Raw genomic sequence first — 21,313 nt, forward strand, 5'->3', positions numbered from 1 at the left:
ACGGAATGCCCGAGGACACTTTCCTACTCTGCCAAATCAAAACATGGGCCCTCCATGCCGTTTTCCTTCCCGAGGACAGAGCACGAATAGTCTCGGTCATCTCCAACTCAGTGTCACCCTCACTCCAGAAGGTCACAGTCTCCAATGTTTTCCCAAGGATGCAATAGCTTAATGATTGATTCCAGGATGCCATTTGGGAAAAAAAGCAAAACTGGTGTTTAAGAGACTAGAGATGAGTTACTGTCATGGGTAAAACCTGCAAAACCCTCAAGGTCTCCCACTGCCATCACTCATCCACTCACGGCAGGGGTATTCCTAATTAAAACTTGTGAATGGGTTAAGCGTGTGCTGACGTCACGTTGACTAGGGAGCTGATTGTTGCAAAGGAAGTTACCGTCTCAGAAATGGCTGGTGTTCCTGTTAAATAGAGTACCACTTGGTGGCAGGCTGAAAGGCGCTTCTTCACTGTATCTTTTTTTTTTTTTTCTTTTTCTATTTTGGGTAGAAATATTCCAGGGAAGCTAGATAGAAATGCATTTTCATTTCCCAATAATTCTTAGGCACAAGTTAGAAAACTGCTGACGTTCACTAAAATATGTCAGCACTTCATGGTATAAAAAATGCAATTCAGACCCGCTGCCTGTGTATATAGGTATATCTAAATAGACACATATTGGTGCAGTACACAATGATTATTCAATGTATATTCAAAATTGAGCTATTTGTAACTAACCTGAAATTCTGCAGTGAAAGTTCATCGCTAATCAACAGCTGTTGCCGGAGTTTGCTTTCCCTTGGCCCTAACTATGGTGAAACGTTTGCAAGCCAGACTAGACCCGGACACTTTCCTAAGTCTTGCACGGAATCAGAAGAGGACCCTGCCTGGGACACAGTTGTGGGGTCCTGAGCCTGGTGCAGGGCCAGCCCCGGGCCCCGCCCTTCTCCTTTTGATGGAAACACCCAGTGCCCGGAGAAGCCGGAGCTCGCCTCGGCTGCAGGCAGCGTCATCTGGGCGATGTGCTGACTCTGGCTGGAGACGAAGGCCCGGAGGACGCGCAGCGGTAGATGGGGGACGTGGGGGAGAGTTTCACCGGGCTGGTCGGGTCCCCAGTCTGGAGCTTCCAGAGCAGCTCTTCGTTGGTTCGGCTTAATCTCTTCTTCTCCTGGGTTTCCTTCTCAACGTATTCCTGCAGATTAGCGTTTTCCTCGGACAGCTGTCTGCATGGGGAGAAAGATGGGTAAGCAGGGAGCAGCCACGCGAGCTGACAGTTTGGTTGAGCTGGGTCAGGCTGGTGGGTGCTGGGCCATGGAGGAGGCCTGGGTGCCTGCAGGGAGAACCGGGACAGGCCAGACCCACAGGAGCCAAGACCCATGGCCGAAACACGTGTGTCCATTCCCAGAGCCTCTCCATCAAAGCCTAAACAGCTCATGGCCCCTCTGCCCAGTTTAGGGCAGACACAAGTTGTCCAGTGGACAGAGCCAAAACCAAAGCTCGAGAGGAGGGAAGTGGAGAGCTGGTGTGGGCGTGCAACTGACAGAGGCAGCCGGGGCCGGTCAGCGGTCGACGGGCCATGCCACAGTACACGGGCCTTCCTGACCCGCCGGGCAGCCTCGGGGACCCTGCTCCTTACACCCTGGCTCCAGCCTCCACTAGAGGGGTCACCTTCCTTGGGGCACCTGCCCACTGCCAGGCTGTGCGGTCACGGGCAGCGACACGCGTTTCCATCTCTGAATCCCCCAGGTCCAGCATGGCACCTGGCACATAATTGATTCTCAGTTAATGTTTGTGGATAAAGAATGCTGCATGGAAAACGAGTCAATGCATTTTGTGCTTTCTGTCATGGGCCTCAGGTTGCTAGCTTGGTTGCATTTTGTGAAATGACAGCACCTTGGAGAAACTGGTAAGTGCGGGGGTCCAAGGGTAAAGCCTATACGTGCTCTATGCGCAAGGGACCCTCGGCAGCTTGTCAGGGGTGGGCTGTGCTGCCCACATGCTCAGGAGGCATCTGCAAAGGCCTGCCTCCGCCGGAGGGAAGGGGAAAGCAGGGACAGGCCTCACCTGCTGTTTCCTAGCACTGGCTCTCTTGCATGCCTTTGGGGCAGAAGCTAAACACTGGCCCAGGAGCTGCCTGGGGAGGCAATGGCCTTGCCTGCGTGTGCAGGCTCAGGGCTCTACGGATGGGAGTGCTGGGAAGCTGAGCTCAGCGGCGAGGCTGAGGGCTTGAACACTGGCCTCAGAGAGCTGGCTCAGCCTTATGGACAAATCAGCCTCAGGCTTGCTCATCAAGCCAGAAACCTGCTTGAACTCAACTCTGAGCTGTCAAGGGTGGTGCCCCGATGTCCTTCCTTGCGCATCAGGGCACCCCTGGGCTCCTGAGGGCATTTGAAAGGCCAGCCTAGAGATGGAAATGGCATATTTCTGGAAAGGCTCAGCTGTCTTCAGCTACAAAGCTGCATTCTAGCACATTCCATACACTGGGGAGGTGTCCCCCTTCTGAGTCACCTGCTCCCTGTCATCCTCTGGCCATGGCTGGCTCTTTAAGGCCTCAGCTCCAGGCTGGGCCAGGAAAACAGGCCAGTGGCTGGAGAATGAACAAAGGAGCTTCTATTTCACCTGGGAACCCCCAGCTGGCATTCCTCTCCTAATCTCCACCGGGCCTGGTTCCCTCCAGAAACAAATCCCGAGTCGCCCAGCACCGATGAAGATCCTGCTGCACAGTGGACCCCTTGATCCACAGTGTCACGGCATGCAACCAGCTGGTCAGGGGGACTTGTTTTTGTTCTTCCATTCACCTGGGAAAGCCAAGAGACCGAAGCTCCTAGCTCGGGGTAGGGGTGCGGGGGGTGGGGGTGGGAGGTTTAGGCTGCAAGTGGGAAATAGAATATTCAAGACGCTCACGAGCAAAGCCACCTTGAAGATGACACGTGCTTTGCCAGCTCAGACCCTGGGGCCACCTACCTTGTGACGACCGTGTTTTGGTCGATCCTTGCTTTGAGGTCTTCATTCTGCTGCTGGAGAACTTGGATTTTTTCTTCCAGGATAATGTTCTTTTCCACCTATAAAGGATGCAGTGTGTCAGAGGTTCTCAGCAGGGATTGGTGGCAAAGCAGTGCCCTCAGCTGCTGGGCTTTGGAGGATGACCGAGCATAGCGTTTTGCAAACTGTAGTCTGCAACCCATTAGTGATTGCAAAATCAGTTTAGAGGGATATGGCCAACACATCTCTTGTAAACAAAGTAAAATAGAATAGAAAAATACCAGAGTGCCCTATTAAAACTAAGAACTATAAAGTGAGACTTTCAGATATAAGAAATAAATGCATACAAAACAGATTTCATAGATCTTATATGCATGTGTATATATATGTATATACACATGCATATATATATGTATACTATGTTACTATGTAAAATGTATTTCTTACAATGAGTGTCCCCAGGCCCTTGCCACTGTCAGAGGCAGGTCATGAACAACCCAGGACCTGGTTTGACAAATGGATCCCGTGGTTCTTTCCAAGGTGTCAGTGGTACTCCATCAGCATCCCTGCCCAGGGGCCCAGGAGGACGCCATTCTAAATTAACAGAAGGGTGAAAAATATAAACAACGCAGGCACACTTTTTCCTTTGGAGGCGATGGGCAGGCAGGAGCACAAAGCCCAAGACCAGTTTGTACATTATCAGAAAATGACTTCATCCTTTGGTTTTTACTCCCCAGTGATTTATGCTGTTCTCGCTGTCAGTGTGTCCCTGGGGACCTGGACGAACGACAGCCACGCTCTAAGATGAATTTAGAGATCAACTATTTTTTTTTGAAAAGGACGTGACAGATTCCGTTAGTGGAACTAATCTCGAAGGAACACTGTCCCTTGTCTCTTGAGAGAGCCGAGGAATCAGTGAAAGGACTGGCTTCTCTCCCTGCTCTCCAGCAAGGCGCTTTGCCCCAGCCCCCATCTTTGCTCCCGGGAAATGGGGAGTGATGAATTAGGTTCTCTTTTGCCTGGAAAGGTTTCTGGAATAAATCGTGCTTGCCTGTAGAATGCCTGGAGCTTGGCTAATAACAGCCAAATAAACCAGAGGCTGTGGGTGACCTGAACAACCAGAGGCAGATTGTGCAGTGTGGGGAGGACACCTGGGTGTTGTCCAAGCGGACCGGCCCACTCTGGCTGGGCTGCCTGTCACGGTCAGCAGGGAGGACCCCGTGGCCTTAGTCCCAGTCCACTGCCGGGAAGCTCGGTGCCGCTTGCTATGCAGGGCCAGGTGGGCAACCTCCCACTGGGTCTGGTACTAGAGGCTCAGACCTCACCCTCGCCCAGCCTGCAAAAAGAGGCCATGCCGCTCCCTTTATCCAGTGTATGGATGGATGAGTAGAAAAATGGGGACAAAAACTAAATGAAAAATAGGGTGGGTGAGGGGATGATTTGGGTGTTATTTTTTACTTTTGTTTTTTTCTTTATTCTTATTCCGATTCTTTCTGGTGTAAGGAAAATGTTCAAAAATAGATTGGGGTGATGAATGCATAACTATATGATGGTACTGTGAAAAGCTGATAGTACACCATAGATGACTGTATGATAAGTGAATATATCTCAATAAAACTGAATTTAATTAAAAAACAAAAAACAAAAAAGACTGTGCCGGACAAAGAGAGGGGCCGCCCCAACCTCGTGTAATGGTGTAACGGATGGAAAGGATCCTGGTTTGGATACACCAGCTGCAAGGGGCATTTCTGGGACAAAAAGGAAATTTTAGAATTGAATGAGATGATGAGTTACTGAGTTGGTGCAGTGAAGATTTGTTAACTGAAAGAAAACAGAATACAAAACACTTGAACTGTGTATTACACACACATAGAGAAAAAGCTCTGGCGAGTGTTGACAGTGCTGGGAATATGGTGATGTTATCTTGCTTTTGTTTACCTTATTTTATAGTTTTCTACCATGCACATATTTTCCTTTTAGAATTCAAAAGCTTATTTTAAAAATAACAATAAAAAAGGAAACATAAGAGAATCCATACAAAACCCTCAGGCAAACATCCACATCAAGACTCGTACTCCTGGGAAGCAAGTTTCTCTGCTCCTAAGCTGGGCCGACTCTCTCAGGCTTTTGCCCTTTCCTGGGTGTTAGGCAAAACTCCCCACCCCGACATATACACAGCACACCCCTAGCAAATATTCCAGGAAGCTCTCCCACAACGGACGTGACTGTTTACATAAAACCCACTCTTAGCTAACGTAACAGTCTGAGCAAGGACAAAAACAAAAATTTTCCATAATGTAATACCCTCCTTGACATCAACTCCTTATCTTACCCTAAGGTCAACTCCTTATCTTACCCTGAACACCCTTGACATCAACTTATTGCACCCTGAGCAGACAAATCCCCTGACTCAACTCCTTACTTCTCTGTCTTACCCATCAACAATTATTCCCCCAACCCCCCTCCAAAAAGCTATAAAACTGCACTCCCACCTTTATTCGGGGCTGTTGCCCCTCTTAGGCTTCAGCCTGCCTGCGCAGGGCTACAATAAAACTTTCTCCAGTTGAGCTTTGATCTCTTCTCTTCCCGGTCAAAAAATCTAACACTAGGCCTTGTGCAAAGGGCAGGGTGTGACATCCAAGGTGTGTCCCCCAAAGGGCTGCCCCCCACCATGTTCTGCAGGGGTCACACGGGAAGGACGAGGCAGGAGGGAGGCGGTGGGGCCTGGAGTTGGCTCGGCTCCCACCTGGGCTCTGCCACTTATCCGCTGTGGGGGTCCCTGACCCTCTCCTGCACCTGTGTTTCCCCATCGTGAAAGGAGACCCATCATGGGACCACAGGGCTGTTGCAGAGTGAGAACAAATGCCTGAGAAGTGCGTGCACGGTGCCAGGCACACACAGCAAACAATGCTCGGTCAACATTGGCCAGTGAGCCTCCCCAGTGGGAGGGGATGAGCAAGGGGTACTGCAGCAGGAAACCAGAGTGAAGGCAAGGGGGGTGGTGAGAAGGTGGGAAAGCCCACCTGAGGGGGTCAGGCCATCTCGAGGGCTCCAGAGCTGCACTGAGCTGTCCTATCAGAACTCCTGGCTTCCTAAGAAAGGCCTTGGGACTCGGGGACAGTATTTTCTGCCCCGATGTAAATAAGCAGAGCCCAGGTAAGCACTGCACCTTACTGGATGCTGTCGAGGATGTCATCCTTGATGACAGCAGGAAGCAGCAGAGGTTCAAGGGGCCCTCCCGGGGGAGCTCACCCACTCACCAGCTTTTCCAGTTCAATGATCTTCTTTTCCTGTTGGTGTATCTGCTGATTCTTCATCTCCAGTACCTGCTTCAGACTGTGCATGTCTTCTTCCAAGTGCTGGTAGGGAGCCAGGGCGATCTATGGGGCCAGAGAGCAACGGGCTGTTTATCAGGGTTCCCGTCAAAATCGAGTATTAATGCGTGTCGTGGATCCAGCTAAACGCAGCCTTTTCATCAAGCTTTCCAACTAGAGAGAGGATGCTCGCAGCCTTCCCTGATAAAGATGTCCCTCTAGTTTCCCCCGGGAACACTAATAAAAATCCAGCTCTTAGGGGTGTGGGAAAGATACCATCCTTGTACCCTGTAGTCTGGAAGCTGGAACCGTTGGCTGCCAGCTCATCCCTAAAAGCAAATCATGGGGTAAGAATGGTAAATACAACACTGACTTTTCACATCAGCCCAGGCTAATTGATTCAACAGGTAGGTGGGATCTTATAGGCCCTAACTGCTCCGATGGAGAGGCACGCACACAGAAGAAAGGAGAGAAGTGGCTTAAAAAAGAGAAAAGCCATTTTAGAAAAAATGTTTGAGTGGGGTTGCCAGATGCAGCAAATAAAAATACAAGACATCCAGGTAAACTTGAAAGTCAGATAAACAACAACAAAAACATTTTCTTTTGAGTGTAAGTATTCCATGGGATATACTTATACTAAAAATTAATTCATCTGCTATTCAAATTCAACTGGGTTTCACGTATTTTGTACAGCAACCCTACACTAAAGGGAAGCAGTTTTGCCGGGTTTTCTGGGTAAAACTCCCCTCAACCTACTAACTCCTGCTTCAGCTAGCGCCAGCCTGTGCCAGCCTGCACCGGAGCTGGGGAGAAGGGGATGGAGGAGTCCTGGCTGGGGTGGGGAGGCCCAGAGGCCTGTATCTGGCTGGGGAGGGTGTGGAGTCTGGCAAGAATGACACTTAGAAGGAGAGCCCCACAGCCACCGCGTCTCAGGGGAGAGAAGCGCTGACAGGAATATGTTATAAAATGCTGGGGGACTGTGACCAGCTGTCGCTTCTGCACAGGATCCACATTGAGGCCTTGGTGGTGGGTGAGACTGCTGAGGATGCCACGTGGCCTCGCAGGGGAAGGTCAAACAAAAGCCACTCGCCGGGTCCCATCTGGGGAGCGGTCACTACCTCCAGCTGCTCCTCCGTGCTCTTCCTCAAGGCCTCCTCAAACCGCCTGGCTCGGTCCCGCAGACACTGGCCCTGGAAGGTCAGCGTGTCCACCTGGTCCTGCAAGGAATGACACGAGGGGTCCGGCTCGGCCCGCCACCAGCCACGGCCACCGGGAGGCCGGAACAGAGCCACCCACCCCGTCTCGGGCCCTCTTTGCAGCATGACGCTCCCGTTCTCCCCTCCCGGTGCCTTCTCTGGAGGAGCCCATGAAGCACCGATAGATGCTGTGTGCCTGGCAATCCCACTCCTCGGTGTGTGCCCCAAAGAGCTGAATGCTGGGATGCGAACAGATACCCTTACGCCAGTGTTCACAGCAGCACTGCCCACAAGAGCCAAAAGGTGAAAGCAACCCACACGTCTGTCCACAGATGAATGCACAAAAAAAAATGGTGCACGCATACAACGGAGTATTAGTTAGCCATGAAAAGGAACGAAGTCCCGATACAGGCACCGGCATGGCTGGACCTTGAGGATATCATGTTGAGAGAAATAAACCAGATGCAATGGGGCAGATATTGCCTGATTCTGCTTATATGACATATCCAAAATAAGCAAATTCATAGAGACAGAAAGTAGATTTGTGGTGACTAGAGGCAGGGATTGGAGGCAATGAAAGAGTTTTGGTCATGGGTGGTGGCAATGGTAACACAATCCTGTGAATATAGCTCATGTCACTGAACTTGTGCACTTAAAAACAGTCAAAATGGGAAATTCTGTTACATATATATGTTACCATGATAAAATTTGAAAGAAAGAAAAAGTAAACAAAACAGCGACAGATGAAGAAATGAATTTGTATGCTGCACGTAATTATTGACCTGGGGTTTGGGGAACTCAAAGCAGATGGCTGGACTGTAACTTTATATCTGATCTTAGGGATTCTGAAAAGCATCAGAGAGAAGGCATCTAAGGCTCTGACTTTAGGAAGGAACACAATCTCCCAAGATTTTTTGTCAGTTAGAAAGCTCGGGCCAGAAACCTTTGAGCCACCCTTGACTTCTCAGTCAAGGACAGGGTCCTTCCGAGTCCCCCATCTTTACTCTCCCTGGAGCCTCCTAAGTTTCCTCAATGTCCCCTCGCCCCACCTGAGGGCAGCCCACTCCACGGGCTGCTTCCCGGAACTGCCACCTGCACTGTAACAGTTTTGCCCTCACGTGGCCATCAGGGTGACCTTCCTAAAATGCAAACCTGACCGTCACTGCCCTCCCTGGGGCCCTGCTGCTGCCCAGAGGAAGTGCACACACTAGGCCAGCGTGGAGGATGAGCCCCTTCTTGTTTTCCAGCCTCAGGTCTCAGTGGTCACTCCACCGTCTTCCCCGAGCTCTCCTGTGTGCAGCGCCTCCGCCTGGCCGCCCCCGTCTCGGTCCGGCTCACTCACTGCCTCTCCTCCACCTTCCTGGGTCTCAGAGCTGCTTACCCACCCTGAGGAGAGTGGAGCCCACCCAGCTCGGATGCTCTCACCATGACGCTGGCCTCCGGCACACACAACAGGCCTGCTACACCCGGGCACGCCGAGCTGTGGGCCGAGCGATGGACGGTGTGTCCAAGGAGGAAGGGGGCCCTTCCCCTGGGCCCGGGAGCAGAGGCCCAAGAACAGTGACGAGTTGGTGCCTGCTCATGATCAACATCCCAGAGCTCTCTGCCCCCACAACGCCCTTTCTGAAATAGTAAGGCGTGGGGGTGAAAGATCTTCCCATGAACCCTTGTGGCAAGCAAAACGGCCTCACCTGGCCAGATGTCAGGGCTGGGTATTGTAAATGATGTCATGCCACATAACAACAGCATCATGCATAAAGTGCTGGCCTGACTGTTCTCCAGAGTGGCACACCTCCCTGGGCAGGTGTCTTTTCCTCTTTTCCCCCCACCAACATCCTTTTCATTTTTAAGAAACGAAAGCCCTGCAGAGCCACTGAAGGCAAGTGCTGGTGCATCAGGGCATGGAAGTGTCCATGGAGCTCCTATGCATCCGAGCAGCAAGTGCAATCCATGGCTCTGGGCAGCCCCAGCCGGGCTGCCCCCACAAGCCCACTGCACTAGCATGGTTATCTGCTGGGATGCCCACCAAACCAACACCTCTCTACATGGCTTCCACACCTGATCTCTTCAGCGTGGCCAAAGGACACACTGCGTTCAAGCCTCTTTCCCTCCATTGAAACAAAACAACACAACACAAAACTCATCAGGCAACTACCACCTCAGATGGATCTGAAATATCCAACAGATTTGTCTGCCTTACTCGCTACTGCTTAAAACAGCTCCACGGGGCAGAAGGTGCAGCAGAAACCAGACAGGGCAGACTGCTTCCCACTGGGGCTGGCTCCTCTATGTCAGGCCTCCAGGTCCCCGTCAGCTTCAGGCTCAATGCAGGCCACTCAGGAGTCAACCGAGGGTGTGGTGGTGACGATGACGATGATGATAAATGTATGGATGCTAGTAACATTATAACAGCAATAGCTACTGTTTACTAGCCCTCACTGCAAGCTTGCCCAGTCCTATACCTCAACACACATTATTTCCCTAACTCTAACCTTGAGGAAGGTGCTGTGATTATCCCCATTTTACAGATGAGTAAACTAAGGTCCACAGAGGTTGGGTAACCATCCAAGATCTCAAAGCCCATGAGAGCAGGCACAGTGGGGATTTAAACCCAAAGCTCAGCTCTCCAACCCTGGAGCCTATTGCCCTGGCTGCCAGTAGCCCACACAGGTTGGTCTACACAACTCCACGCTCCTTGCACCAAATAATCTCTGGCTCTAGTGGACTCTGCCCGATGGAGAGTTACAATTAAAATACATGCCATTGACTAACATCATGACTGACGTTAGTGGTCGAGTGAAAACACAAATACTGCTTCTTTGGGCTTTGGATCGGGTGGGCATTTGTCACATGAATGCATGGATGCCACGTCCCTGGTCATAGCGCAGCAGATGGTGCAGGGTGTGGGGTAGGCTTTGGGGTTAATTTGCCGAGATAAGCCACACGGGGATATTGCAGCACCCATGTTGGCATTTGTGAATGGTTCACGCGGCAGCCGTGGCCCTGGGTGGTGTCAGCTTCCTGGATTCTTTCCCTGGCAGGGCAGCTCTGTGTGACGTGTGTTGCCAGGGGACAGGGAAACAGAAAAGGGGCACAGTTCCCGCCTACTTATAACACTTATGGCGATCATCTTGCACGGTTTCCAGACATGGGTGTCCCTAACATTACAAAGATTAATCTTGTTGAGATTGGGATTTCCACACTTGACAGCAGGGTCTCCCAGGCTGCCCCTCCCTCGGGCCTGAGGGTGGCCGAGGTCTTTTCCAGATGCAGTGAGCCTGGCTGCCCTGGGATGGGGGAGGCTGGCGGGAAGCCAGGCAGCTCCACCAACGTGTTCTTCAGGGTGGCAACGGGGAAATGGTTCTTCAGCCAGTGTGAGGCGGAGAGAGTTCTTTTCCTGTCACCCATCTCCAGATTATGGAAGTCCCTTTTATCATTCCCAGAACCGGCCCTGTGAATTCTGACCATCACACCTTACACCACCCCTGCCTGGATGTCTCTTTTCTTCCCCACGTCCTACCCTTTCTTCAAACACAGCCCAGTCACTTCTCAGATACGTCCAACCACACCAAGCACAGAGTAACCCCTCTGCACCCCCGGGTGCTCACTGACTGTATGGTGCATCCGCACAGCGTTACCTGTTGTGGTTGTCACTATTTGTGTCACAGTTCTCTGAGGAGATGGCACACTCCTTAAGGGCATGGAGCACGTCTTATCTACTTCTATGATCCAAGCTTAGCACAGGACCCCGTATGCAGTAGGTGCTAGATAAATGTTTGTGGATGGGAATAATGCTGCTGCTGCTGTCTGACAGCAGAGATAAGGAAATACTAACCTGTAATGACAGTCGCAGTTTTTCAAAATTGTCTTCCAATTCTTTCTTTTCAAGCTCGTGGGTAGACATCAACTCTGGAAAGAAGGCAGCAAATTATCAAGATCGAGCAAACTGACGGCAAATTGAAGAGGCTAAAACAAGACCCTTGCCAGGCTAAGCCTCGTGACTTCAGGTCGGTCGGTGACCCCTGCATATAGTAGGTGTCAGTCCAGGGAGACGCCTCCATTATTTTGACTTTTTATGCGCTGACTGGGTTACCACTTGGAAGATAAAGAAGGAGGGAGTATGGGAAAGGAAGAGAGAAGGACAGAGGAAAGAAATGAGGGTGGGAAGGAAGTAGAGCACATATGAAAACACACATACTCATGCACACGTTGTCACACACTGCATGCACAAACACCCACTACACTCACTCACATACATATTCACACACAGACACAGCCACACAATGCACACACACACTCAACACGCACTCATCCTCAAGCACCCACACCTATTGACACTGCCGTGCTCACACACACACATCCTGCCCCACCACCATGCTGGCCAACTCAGACCCCTCGTTCACTGTGCTCACTGATTCTCCAACTTTTCTGAATGGTGAAACAACCGGATAACCCATGCTGAGCTCCATTCCCTGGCTCTCCCAGGGTCACTCTTCTTCCCACTGTGAAGCAGCACTCTGGGGCCGAGGAAGGGAGCTTTCCGAGGAGAGCGGAGCTGCAAGCAGCCCATCTTGCCAGCCCAGGCTTGCTGGAAGTGGACAGGGGTGAATGAGACCAAGGCTGTGAGCTCAAGGCCACCCTGGTGGCCTCTGGACAATGCTCAGAGGGAACCACAGATCTCTAGGACTTGCTTAAGCAAGGATGCGATGTTATGTCACTCAAACGGAAGGAAGGACTAATTGGATGGTTCCTCTTGGAGGGTTTGGAACAATTCTGTTCAGTTAAAAGTGTCATCCCAGCAATAATTTGCAAATTGGGCAGAAAGAGATGTCATGTTTGAGTTATTAGGCAAACGGAGTCTATTTTCCTCCAGAAGGGAAGAGTCTTGTTAGCTGGGTGAAGCCTGTCTCATTCCGGCTGCACAGGTAGTTTGTTTTCATGTCACAACTGGAGCGAGGATGGTCTCATCAGTCAGCCTGGGTCACATGCTTAGAAGAGGACAGTCCTGGGGACTGATAATGACCATTCTTGCTGGCATGAGCTGCAATTAGGAGATTTTGTGGTTTATGTTGACCCAAATCTTTCAAGGTCTCACAGGAGAGCTCAAAGAAATCCAGTTGTTATAGCTGAAATTTACACCTGGAAAAAAATTCAGTGCTGACTTCACTGACATAAAATCATGTGGCCTTCTGGTCTACCTGCCTCTGTTTAAGTTATTAGTTTTAATAGTCATTGACCATAATGACGAATTTTTTTAGCTATCATTATACTTGCCCACATTTTCTTGATATTATATATAATTCAAAAGTCTTGGATGTGGTGTCTGAGACTTCATTAGTTAGAAAAATCTACCAGGATTATTTACACGAAAAGCCAGAAACACAAGTCAACACTGGCTCATTATGCCAATTCCACTCACATTCTCTTTTCTGAGACCATTTTCCTACAGTTTAGTGATGGGCTTTAGGGAGTTTTCAGATGACCCCACCACCAGGAAAAGAAAAGGCAGATCTATTCTGGAGATCATATAAAACACTGCCAATATCTCTGTCGCCTTTGTGTTCCTTTACTTCAAGGTAATGAGTCTCTGTCTCTGCTAATACTCTGCTCTATGACAGTGCTCTCAAATTTGGCTGCACATTAGAATCAGCTGCACCCCAGGGCAGTTAACTCAGAAGCTCTGGGGTTGGATCCACACATCAGTACTTTTTTTTCCAAGTCTCTAGGTGATTCTAATGTACAGCCAAGGTTGAGAACCAGTTCTCCACATGCAAGGCTTACCACAGGATACAGGGAATACATTTAACAGTTCTCAGGAAACCACTCTCCTCTGCCTCCAGCGTGGACTTTTCCATTCACTGATAGTTCCCAGAGGTGGGGAGGCTGGTGCCCCAGGGAGGCAAAATAATGTGAGAACCGGTTACTATACGCCGGCTTTTGCTGCTTACCAAATTATCACTTAAAAAATAATAAAAACTCTGATGTTAATTCTCAATGTTAAAAAAAAATTCATCTATTTCTAAAATTGTTTTTAGTTCACTTTCGCAACCAGCCAACTAGGAGAAAATAATGAGGGGAGGGGAAATGGAAAAAGAAATTGCAAATGCAAATTGAATTGTAAAAGAAATTGAAAATGTAAAGGCACGTTAAAGTGTGAAACGTTTCTTTCACAAAGTCAAAACCTTATTAGCACTTAGAAAACATGGTGGTTGTTATCACCTGAATAAAACCTGTACGTAGCCAAAGATAATCCAAAGTTACAAAAAATATAAAAAGAAAGACACTGACACTCAGCGTCAGCACATTGTGAACTGGTCCCATGGGTGCAAGATCTGTGGGCCCAGGTCCAATCAGATGCTGATGACACTGCGGTTTTGGTAAAAACACACATGTGGGAAGTACATGTCCATGTGGGCTTTGCCATTTAATCTTACAAGGTCACAAAACAATTTAAATCCCAAGAGGTCCACACCTACTTTGGAGCAGAGGGTCTTGAGCATGGCCACACATGAGAATCATCTAAGGAGCTTTAAAAAGTTCCGATGCCCAGGCTGCCCTCCAGACGGACAAAATCCGAATCCCTGACTTGGGATCTAAATAGACATCAGTGGTTTTTTAAAGGCTCCCCAGAGGATTCCAATATTCAGGCAAGGCTGAGGATAATTGCTTTGGGAGGGAAGTAGTAGTGACCTTGATCCTTGATTGGTATTTCTTCTCTCCATAAGAACCAACAAAAAGAAAACACCAGGAAGGAGAGGAAATGAAAAACAGAAGAGAGGAACGGGGAGGGATTCGGGCCCCCACCGTGGTTCCTTGCTTCCTCAGCCGGGAAAGGTCCCCCACACCCCCACCCCTGCCCGCCCCCGGCTGCCCACCTTGGACTCTGTGGTTGTGGCCATCCTGCAGGGTGGCGATGGCAGCTGTGTGATGAGCCTCCATCTCCAGGAGTGCGGCCTCGTGGCTGGCGGTGATGTCTTCTACCTGAAAGAAAGCCTCAGTTCCTACAGAGAGCTGGGGAAGGGGTGCTCCAGCTGCTTGGAGAACAGAGGCGAAGCTCAACGAAGGGAAAAGGTCAGCGGCCCCAAGGTCAAGGACAAACTGTTTTCTCTTGCCCCGTGCCGAGGCGGGAGGGCCAGGGTTTGGGCCGGGGCAGCTCCACGTGGGTGAGTGCTGGGCCTGGCTTCCGGACCCCCTGGCCACCCCCATTCCTTTCCCTTGTGCCAGTGACTCTTCACTTGAGGCAATGACGGGTGAGGGAGAGAAAAGCTTCCTCCCTGCTAGATGGTCTGTTCGCTGTTTCCCAATGGCAGGTGGGAGCTGCAGCTGACCAGGTTGAGAGAGGGAACCCACGTTTATTAGGCAGCTGCTGAAGGAGACTCCACTTAGCCCTCAGAACAACCGAATGAAGTAGACATGTTTATCCCCATTTTACAGATGAGTAAACAGAGGCTCAGCGAGGTTTTAGAAGTTTGAAATGAAGGGCTAGTAAACAGTAGAGCCAGGTGGATCCCAGATCTGACTCCGAAGGTGAAGCGCTCTCAAGCACACCCGTTGTTGCCTCCCAGAAGTAAGACAATCAAGTGACATCTTAAGATCCTCTCCCAAAAAGGCCCAGCAGGCGGGTCAGGGTGCCCATGTCTCAGCCTCCGGAACCTAAACTTAACCTCCAGATTACAGTTTGGACCTCCTGCCCGTGCAGGGTGGATCTCCGCAAAGGGTCACAGTTCCCTTCACCCCATCACCTACCCGCCCCTTCTGAGACAAAATGATTTCCCTGGTGCAGCCCCTCACCCCCCAGAGCTCCCCCTGGTTGGAAGTTACGTTTCCAGGAGTTTAATCATGAGTAGTGCAGCCAGCCCAGGGATTTTAATTTTTACGCTGCCTGATTCCTCCTCCACTTTCACACATCCTCCTCCCCCGCCCGCCACATTTACTGATTTTGCTAATATGATTATGGCTGTTTTGTTTAACTTCTAAATGTATCATCAGCCCTAGAAGAATAACCTCATAAAAAGGCTTTTCCCTGTGACGGCAAACCTCTCCCGGACACAGTTGTTTTCCCAACTTCATCTGTGACCCATTATGAAAAGTACCACTTTACATTGTGACAAGTGCAAACACCTGCACCCTCATATGCACACACTCATTCTCACACACACACTTTCACACACATACACAGAATATCAGACACATATCACAATACTCACACACAGATACACATGGACACGTGTACACGCACACACACACACACACAGCTGAAACCAAAGTTTCACCCAACAATATTTACCCTCACTACTTGCAATGATCTGACTTTAAAAATGTATTTTATGGTACTTTGCTTTACAAAATACTACTTGCAGGCCACTAAATTTATTTCATGACCTACTAATGGGACAAAACTTGCAATTTGAGAAACAGTGAGCCAGAAAATGGGCCTGGGTCCTGAAGCGTGTCGGTGGCCCAGTTATGAGCACATGGCTTCCAGCTGGTAATATTCAGCCACTTGCTAGAATCCCTCCTTTCTCTGAGGTAGTTCACACCCGTGCAAGGTTCCAGACACATCTTGGGGTGAAAGGAAGCAGTGAAGTGGATGCATGGGGGGTTTTATTTAAACGGGGGAGACTCCTATTTTGGGTACCATAATTTCACGGAAAAATGTACCAGACCTCTCTGCCCCACACTAAAAGGGAAATATCGCTGGGGGAAACCAGCGATGAAGCCACATGGTGTGGGAAGTGGCATCTGCAACGGGGACGTGGAGACACACAGTGATTCCCTTTTATCTACAGACCATTCTTGATGAAACAATATTTGGGGCTCTGAGCTATGAATCCATTCAGCAGAAAGGCTGATTACAAGAGTATTTAATGGTCCAATTCCTGTTCATAAGAAGATTTTTATGGAATCTCAGTCCAAAGCCTTTTCCATCTCATGGAAAAATAAATCACTGGAAAAAAAAGAAACATCTTTTCTTCCTGCTCCATTACTGATGTCAGTTAACCTCAAAGCACACTGCCTTTGGAGACAAGCAGCCAGACACTCGGAGGCACGTTACACAGTTCAGTATAATGAAAAAATCGGTCATCAGTCCTCAGTATAATTCTAATTTATTGGGCTCTGTCTTGGTTTCCCGGCTGCTAAAACATACACTATACAAATACTGGCTTAATAACAGGAATTTATCAGCTAACCGTTTCCGAGGCCAGAAGGCTCCTTCCCCAGAGGCTGGTATCTTCGGGCTGAACGGCAGTCTCTGGGGTTCCTTGGCTTTTCCGTCCCAAGGCAATGCACATGGTGGCATCCTCTCCTTTCTCTTCTGGGTTCCACTGACTTCCAGCTTCTGGCTGCTCCCTGTGGCGTCCCTCTCCATGTCCCATTTCCTCTGCTCTTTGGCAGATTAGACAAAGGCCAGCCCTCATTAGGTCTGGGCACCTGAACTAAGGACATCTTCCATGGTCCTATTTATAGATGGGGTCACACCCACAGGCCCAGGGTTGGGACCTGAACATGCCCATTGTGGGAGCCTGAGTCAACCCCCAACAGGCTCTCCCATGAATTATTCTGGGTGGTTTCAGAAAGAGAGATGGGCAAAAGGGTTAAGTCACAGGGAAGTTCCAGCATCCCTGGCTTTGGATACGCCCGACTGCTAATATGACAGTATGTTTGGGCTAAAATGTGCACCCTTCTGGTGTGATGGAAGCATGCCTTTGATTTAGCAGCAGTGGAATTCCACTCCCAACATATTAGGGATGAGGGAAAGGCAGGATGTATCCACTGCAGCCTCCCAGAGGTGCTTTACGAGTGGAATAACGATCCCCGACGCTAAAGGTCGCAAGGAGTTAGGGGAACGCTCCGATGTATTGAAGGAAACTAACTAGAGCCCAGGAGTCACAATTTGGGTGCAACAAACCTTAGTCTTCAGCAATTTAGGTTTTTACACATCTTTCTGGTCCCTAAGGAATGACCGATTGGTGAGGACAGGACTGTCTGCTTGTGGCCACCCTTTTCCTTGTCATAGCATTGACCCCATGACTTCTCCCAAGGCTCCTGGGTTCCTCCGAGATCAGGGCTTCACACTTGAGATGTTTCCAGTAAGGATCCCAGCCTGAGAAGACCTTGAGACATTTGAGGGGTGTAGACAAGATGCCCCAAGAGAAACACAAGATCATTTTTACACTTTGCACATTACCAAATCAAAGACAAATGGTTGTAAAGCATCATCACCTGGGCAAATGCCTGCTGGCTGAAGCATCCTCCTCCTCCTTTCACAACCCTGGGTGGGACCCCCTCCCCCCTCCTCTATGAGGACAGAGCTCGGGCTGTGTCATGGAGAAGTCTGTCAATATGCCTGTTTGGTTTGCTAAAGCTGACGAAATGCAATCTACCAGAAATGGACTGGCTTTCAACAATGGGGACGTATTAGCTTACAAGTTTACAATTCCAAGGCCGTGAAAATGTCCCAAATATTGACAGGACAATACCTTCTCTGAAGACCAGTTACTGGCGAGCTTGGGCTCCTCTGTCACCTGGGAAGGCACAGGGCCTGCATCTTTTGGTCCTTTTCTCCCGGCAGTCATTGCTTTCAGCTTCCGGCTTCAGTGGCTTCCTCTCTCAGCTTCTGTGGCTGTGTCCCTGTGTCTCAGCTTCTCTGGGCCATTTTTCTGTGTTTTATCCTCTTATAAAGGACTCCAGTAAGAGAATTAAGACCCACCTTGAATGAGGTGGTCATATCTCAATTGAAATAACCTAATCAAAAGGTCCCACACACAATATTCTACACCACAGGGATGGTTTAAAAGAACACGATCCTTTCCGGGGTACATACAGCCTCCGAGCTACCAGGATGCCATACGAGGTGGTCCTGGCTATATGGAAAAGCAGCTGTTCCCAATGAAGGGTTCAATGCCCACAGCTGTTTGCTGTTCATCTGGGCTCAGCTGCAGCAGAGAAAAGGGCTGCAAAGCCATCTCCTTGAATGGATAAGAACCGAGCTGCGGGGTCTACTTCATCTTCATTTAGCCATTTGTTGGATGCAATTATTTGGAGCTAAGGAAGAATGAAGAATTGCAGCCTTTATATTATCTTGTCTTTACTCATTAAACCCATTCCCCCCACCCCAGTACATGTTCCTATCTGACAACACAGACGGAGCCTGCCATGCTCACTGTCCCCTCCAGTGCCCTCATAATGACTCTCCTTTCTAGATACCCAGGAGACTCTCTAACTTCTGTCCCAGCTGCAAGATCCTGGGTGGTGACCAAGAGCAGGCAGGTGCCCAGGCCAGTGCTCCCAGGCCCGCCCCATCCCATTCTCAGGGCTGCTTGCCCCTCTGCAGCCCACCAAGGGGGCAGCTGTTTAAACAGCCCCCGATCTTCCGTCACTGCAGCTCCCCAGCATCTGTGTCGGGTGGGGGCTCAGATGCTGGAGCCGAGGTTCCCACAGGGTCTCATTCTCTGTGATCACAGTGAGGGCGCAGTTTCCTCGGCAGGGCCACTGGCCACTGACAGTCCTCTGGGCAAGGTGAACAAGATGATGCTTTCCAACTGATCGCGGGAATGCTGTTGCTGCCATTTAGTCTGAAAGGGATGACTTCCTTAGGAAAGGCATACAGTGTGTCCTCGATATGAGAAAAGGCAAATTCAAACCCCACAGGATGAGCTCTGCTGCTCGTTCAGGGGAAAAGTTCCCTGTGGGTCTGCAGACTTCACTGAGCAAATCCAAAACGTATCTAGGAACCAGTGGTCCTTTGGGCAACTTAAGGGAGTAAGAAAATCTGCTGACGGGTCTTGGAGAACAGGGTTGAAGGTCACCACATCTGCTCATGCCATGCCAGGCTCTGTGGGTGAGTGTGTTGTGTGTTTGGGGAACAGCCAACAGTAGCCCAGCAAGGAGACACGGAAGCCAGGCCAAGAAGGAACTAACAGTAAGAACTATGTTTGGCGCCAAAAGGAAAAAGTATGTGATTTTACAGTGAAAATCCATTCTGTGTGCTTCTAGAAAGGGAAAGCTATGGCAATTTGGCTTCTGTTGCTCTGCAGCTATAAAGTGACAGTCGATTTTGATGAAACACCTTTATAATCATGCTTTTTAAGTCTCCACCTGCTCATGCCCCTAATTAAGGCCCAGAGGGCTGGAGAACAAGGTCCTGGGTAAAGCCACGGCTCTGGGGGGCAGGGGTGGGGGACTCACGAAGGAATCCCCTGGGGAGCTTTTAAAAACAACCAGATGCCCAGAGATTCTGATCCAATCAGCATGGGGTGGTTTCCCAGAAGTCCCCCAAGTGACTCCCATGTGTAGCTGGAGCAGAGGCTGCAGGGGAGAGAGCTTTGCCCCGGGGGCGAGCGGCTGGCTAAGGAGGGAGGAAAGTTGGCTGATTTGGTCCTGGGGTGGGGGATCCTGCAGCCAAGCCAGAAGGCCACCCCGCTGGAGCAGGTGACTTCCTGACTCGAGTCAGTCCCTGCAGCCCCAGAAAATCCCACGTGTCAGATCAGAGGCACCTCCTGGTGCTGGGGAAACCTGGTGGGGGAACTTGGATTTGTAAGGACAGCGATGTCACCATCCACGGAGCCAGCGTGGCCACATCTGACCGTCCCTGATAGGAAGATGCGAGTGAGGAGGGTACGGTAAGGACAGCCAAAACCCACAGATAATCGGAATCTCCGTTCCAGTCATTGTCCACGTCTCCCTGTCACCAAGCGCACGTGAGCATGTACCCCATCTGGAAATTAGACTGTTGGACCTATTTGCATTTCTCCTTCCTCCTCATTTCCCACATGCTTTTGGCTAGAGAGAGGTGAAGGTCAGGGACCCGGGGGACTGGGAGCAGGGGCCTGAATAACACGTAGCTTTAAATCATCATCCCCCCCCACCCCGAAACCAATGGGTTTCTAGAGGAAAGATTTATTCATCTGTACAGAAAGCATCCAAGTACTATTTCTGACATAAAACCTTCCCGTATCCTCATGGCTGGAAGGGAACCCGCCAATGTCCTCGCAGTGCCTGAATGCACCACCTGAATTTCTAACCAGTCTTGTCGTTTCTTGGGCACCTGTTTCAGGACCTCCCTGGTCTGTCACCTGAGGCTACAGGAGAGGCACGTCCACATTTTACAAGTCCTGGCACCTCGGGTGGTGCCCTGACAACCACAGTGCCTTGCACACAGCGGGCATTCAACAAATATTTTTTGCACTAGGAGTGAATAAGTAAACGAATCACTTTAGGCATCATAAAGAATCAAGAAGAACAGAACTCGATGCACTCCTAAGACTGAGCACATTTTATATATATGTAGGAAGCGGATGTAACTCACTCTCGGGTGGAAACTGTGGGGCTTCTTTCCTTCGAATCCCTCCCTGAAGCTGTGGAGTCCCAGTGTAAAGGAGGGTGAGAGCCGAGCCCCGACACGGGCTTTTGGGTGGCGAGGTCTTAGCCGGGCGCCCCACCTCAGCAGTGGCCTCGGCCACTGTTTCCACAGACCCCAGCCCCAAGTGAGCCTCCTTTTAGGGGACTCCTGGAGCGTGTTCTCCTGTCCCGGCCCCCACCCCTGGCCCTTCCTCCCTTCTTCTTGGCATCTTCTCAACTGACCCAGAACTTTGGACCAGAAATCTTTTGGTAAATATGGGTATGAACGTGTTCTCTTGAATAACTGGGTATGAACAGCCCCAGGACGCGGAGGCACAGACCTGGCGGATATTTGCTCCGGGTGGGCTGTACGTAGGGGTCCTCACAGCAGCAGGTGCAGGAGCCAGTCTTGGGAGCTGGCAGCCAGGACACTGTGGGCTGCGTGTCACCTTAACCCCAGCAGGTAACTGCTGTAACCTGCTCCA

The 21,313-nt window shown here is 50.2% G+C and overlaps 1 protein-coding gene across 3 annotated transcripts in view; it reads right to left on the minus strand.

Moving 5' to 3' along the window:
* Positions 1 to 412: 412 nt before the first annotated feature.
* The window catches only part of MTUS2 (microtubule associated scaffold protein 2), a 426,320-nt gene continuing 405,419 nt past the window's right edge, over positions 413 to 21,313 (minus strand). For all 3 annotated transcript variants that reach the window (XM_037800470.1, XM_037800471.1, XM_037800472.1), the window contains 6 exons: positions 14,363 to 14,468; positions 11,323 to 11,396; positions 7,410 to 7,508; positions 6,238 to 6,357; positions 2,960 to 3,057; positions 413 to 1,218 (listed from right to left, as the gene is read on the minus strand). In XM_037800470.1, coding sequence (XP_037656398.1) covers positions 1,005 to 1,218; positions 2,960 to 3,057; positions 6,238 to 6,357; positions 7,410 to 7,508; positions 11,323 to 11,396; positions 14,363 to 14,468 — 711 coding nt within the window. In that variant the 3' untranslated portion in view covers positions 413 to 1,004. The remainder of the gene's footprint in view (positions 1,219 to 2,959; positions 3,058 to 6,237; positions 6,358 to 7,409; positions 7,509 to 11,322; positions 11,397 to 14,362; positions 14,469 to 21,313) is intronic.

Source organism: Choloepus didactylus, chromosome 12, assembly GCF_015220235.1.
Source record: "Choloepus didactylus isolate mChoDid1 chromosome 12, mChoDid1.pri, whole genome shotgun sequence".
NCBI lineage: Eukaryota > Metazoa > Chordata > Mammalia > Pilosa > Megalonychidae > Choloepus > Choloepus didactylus.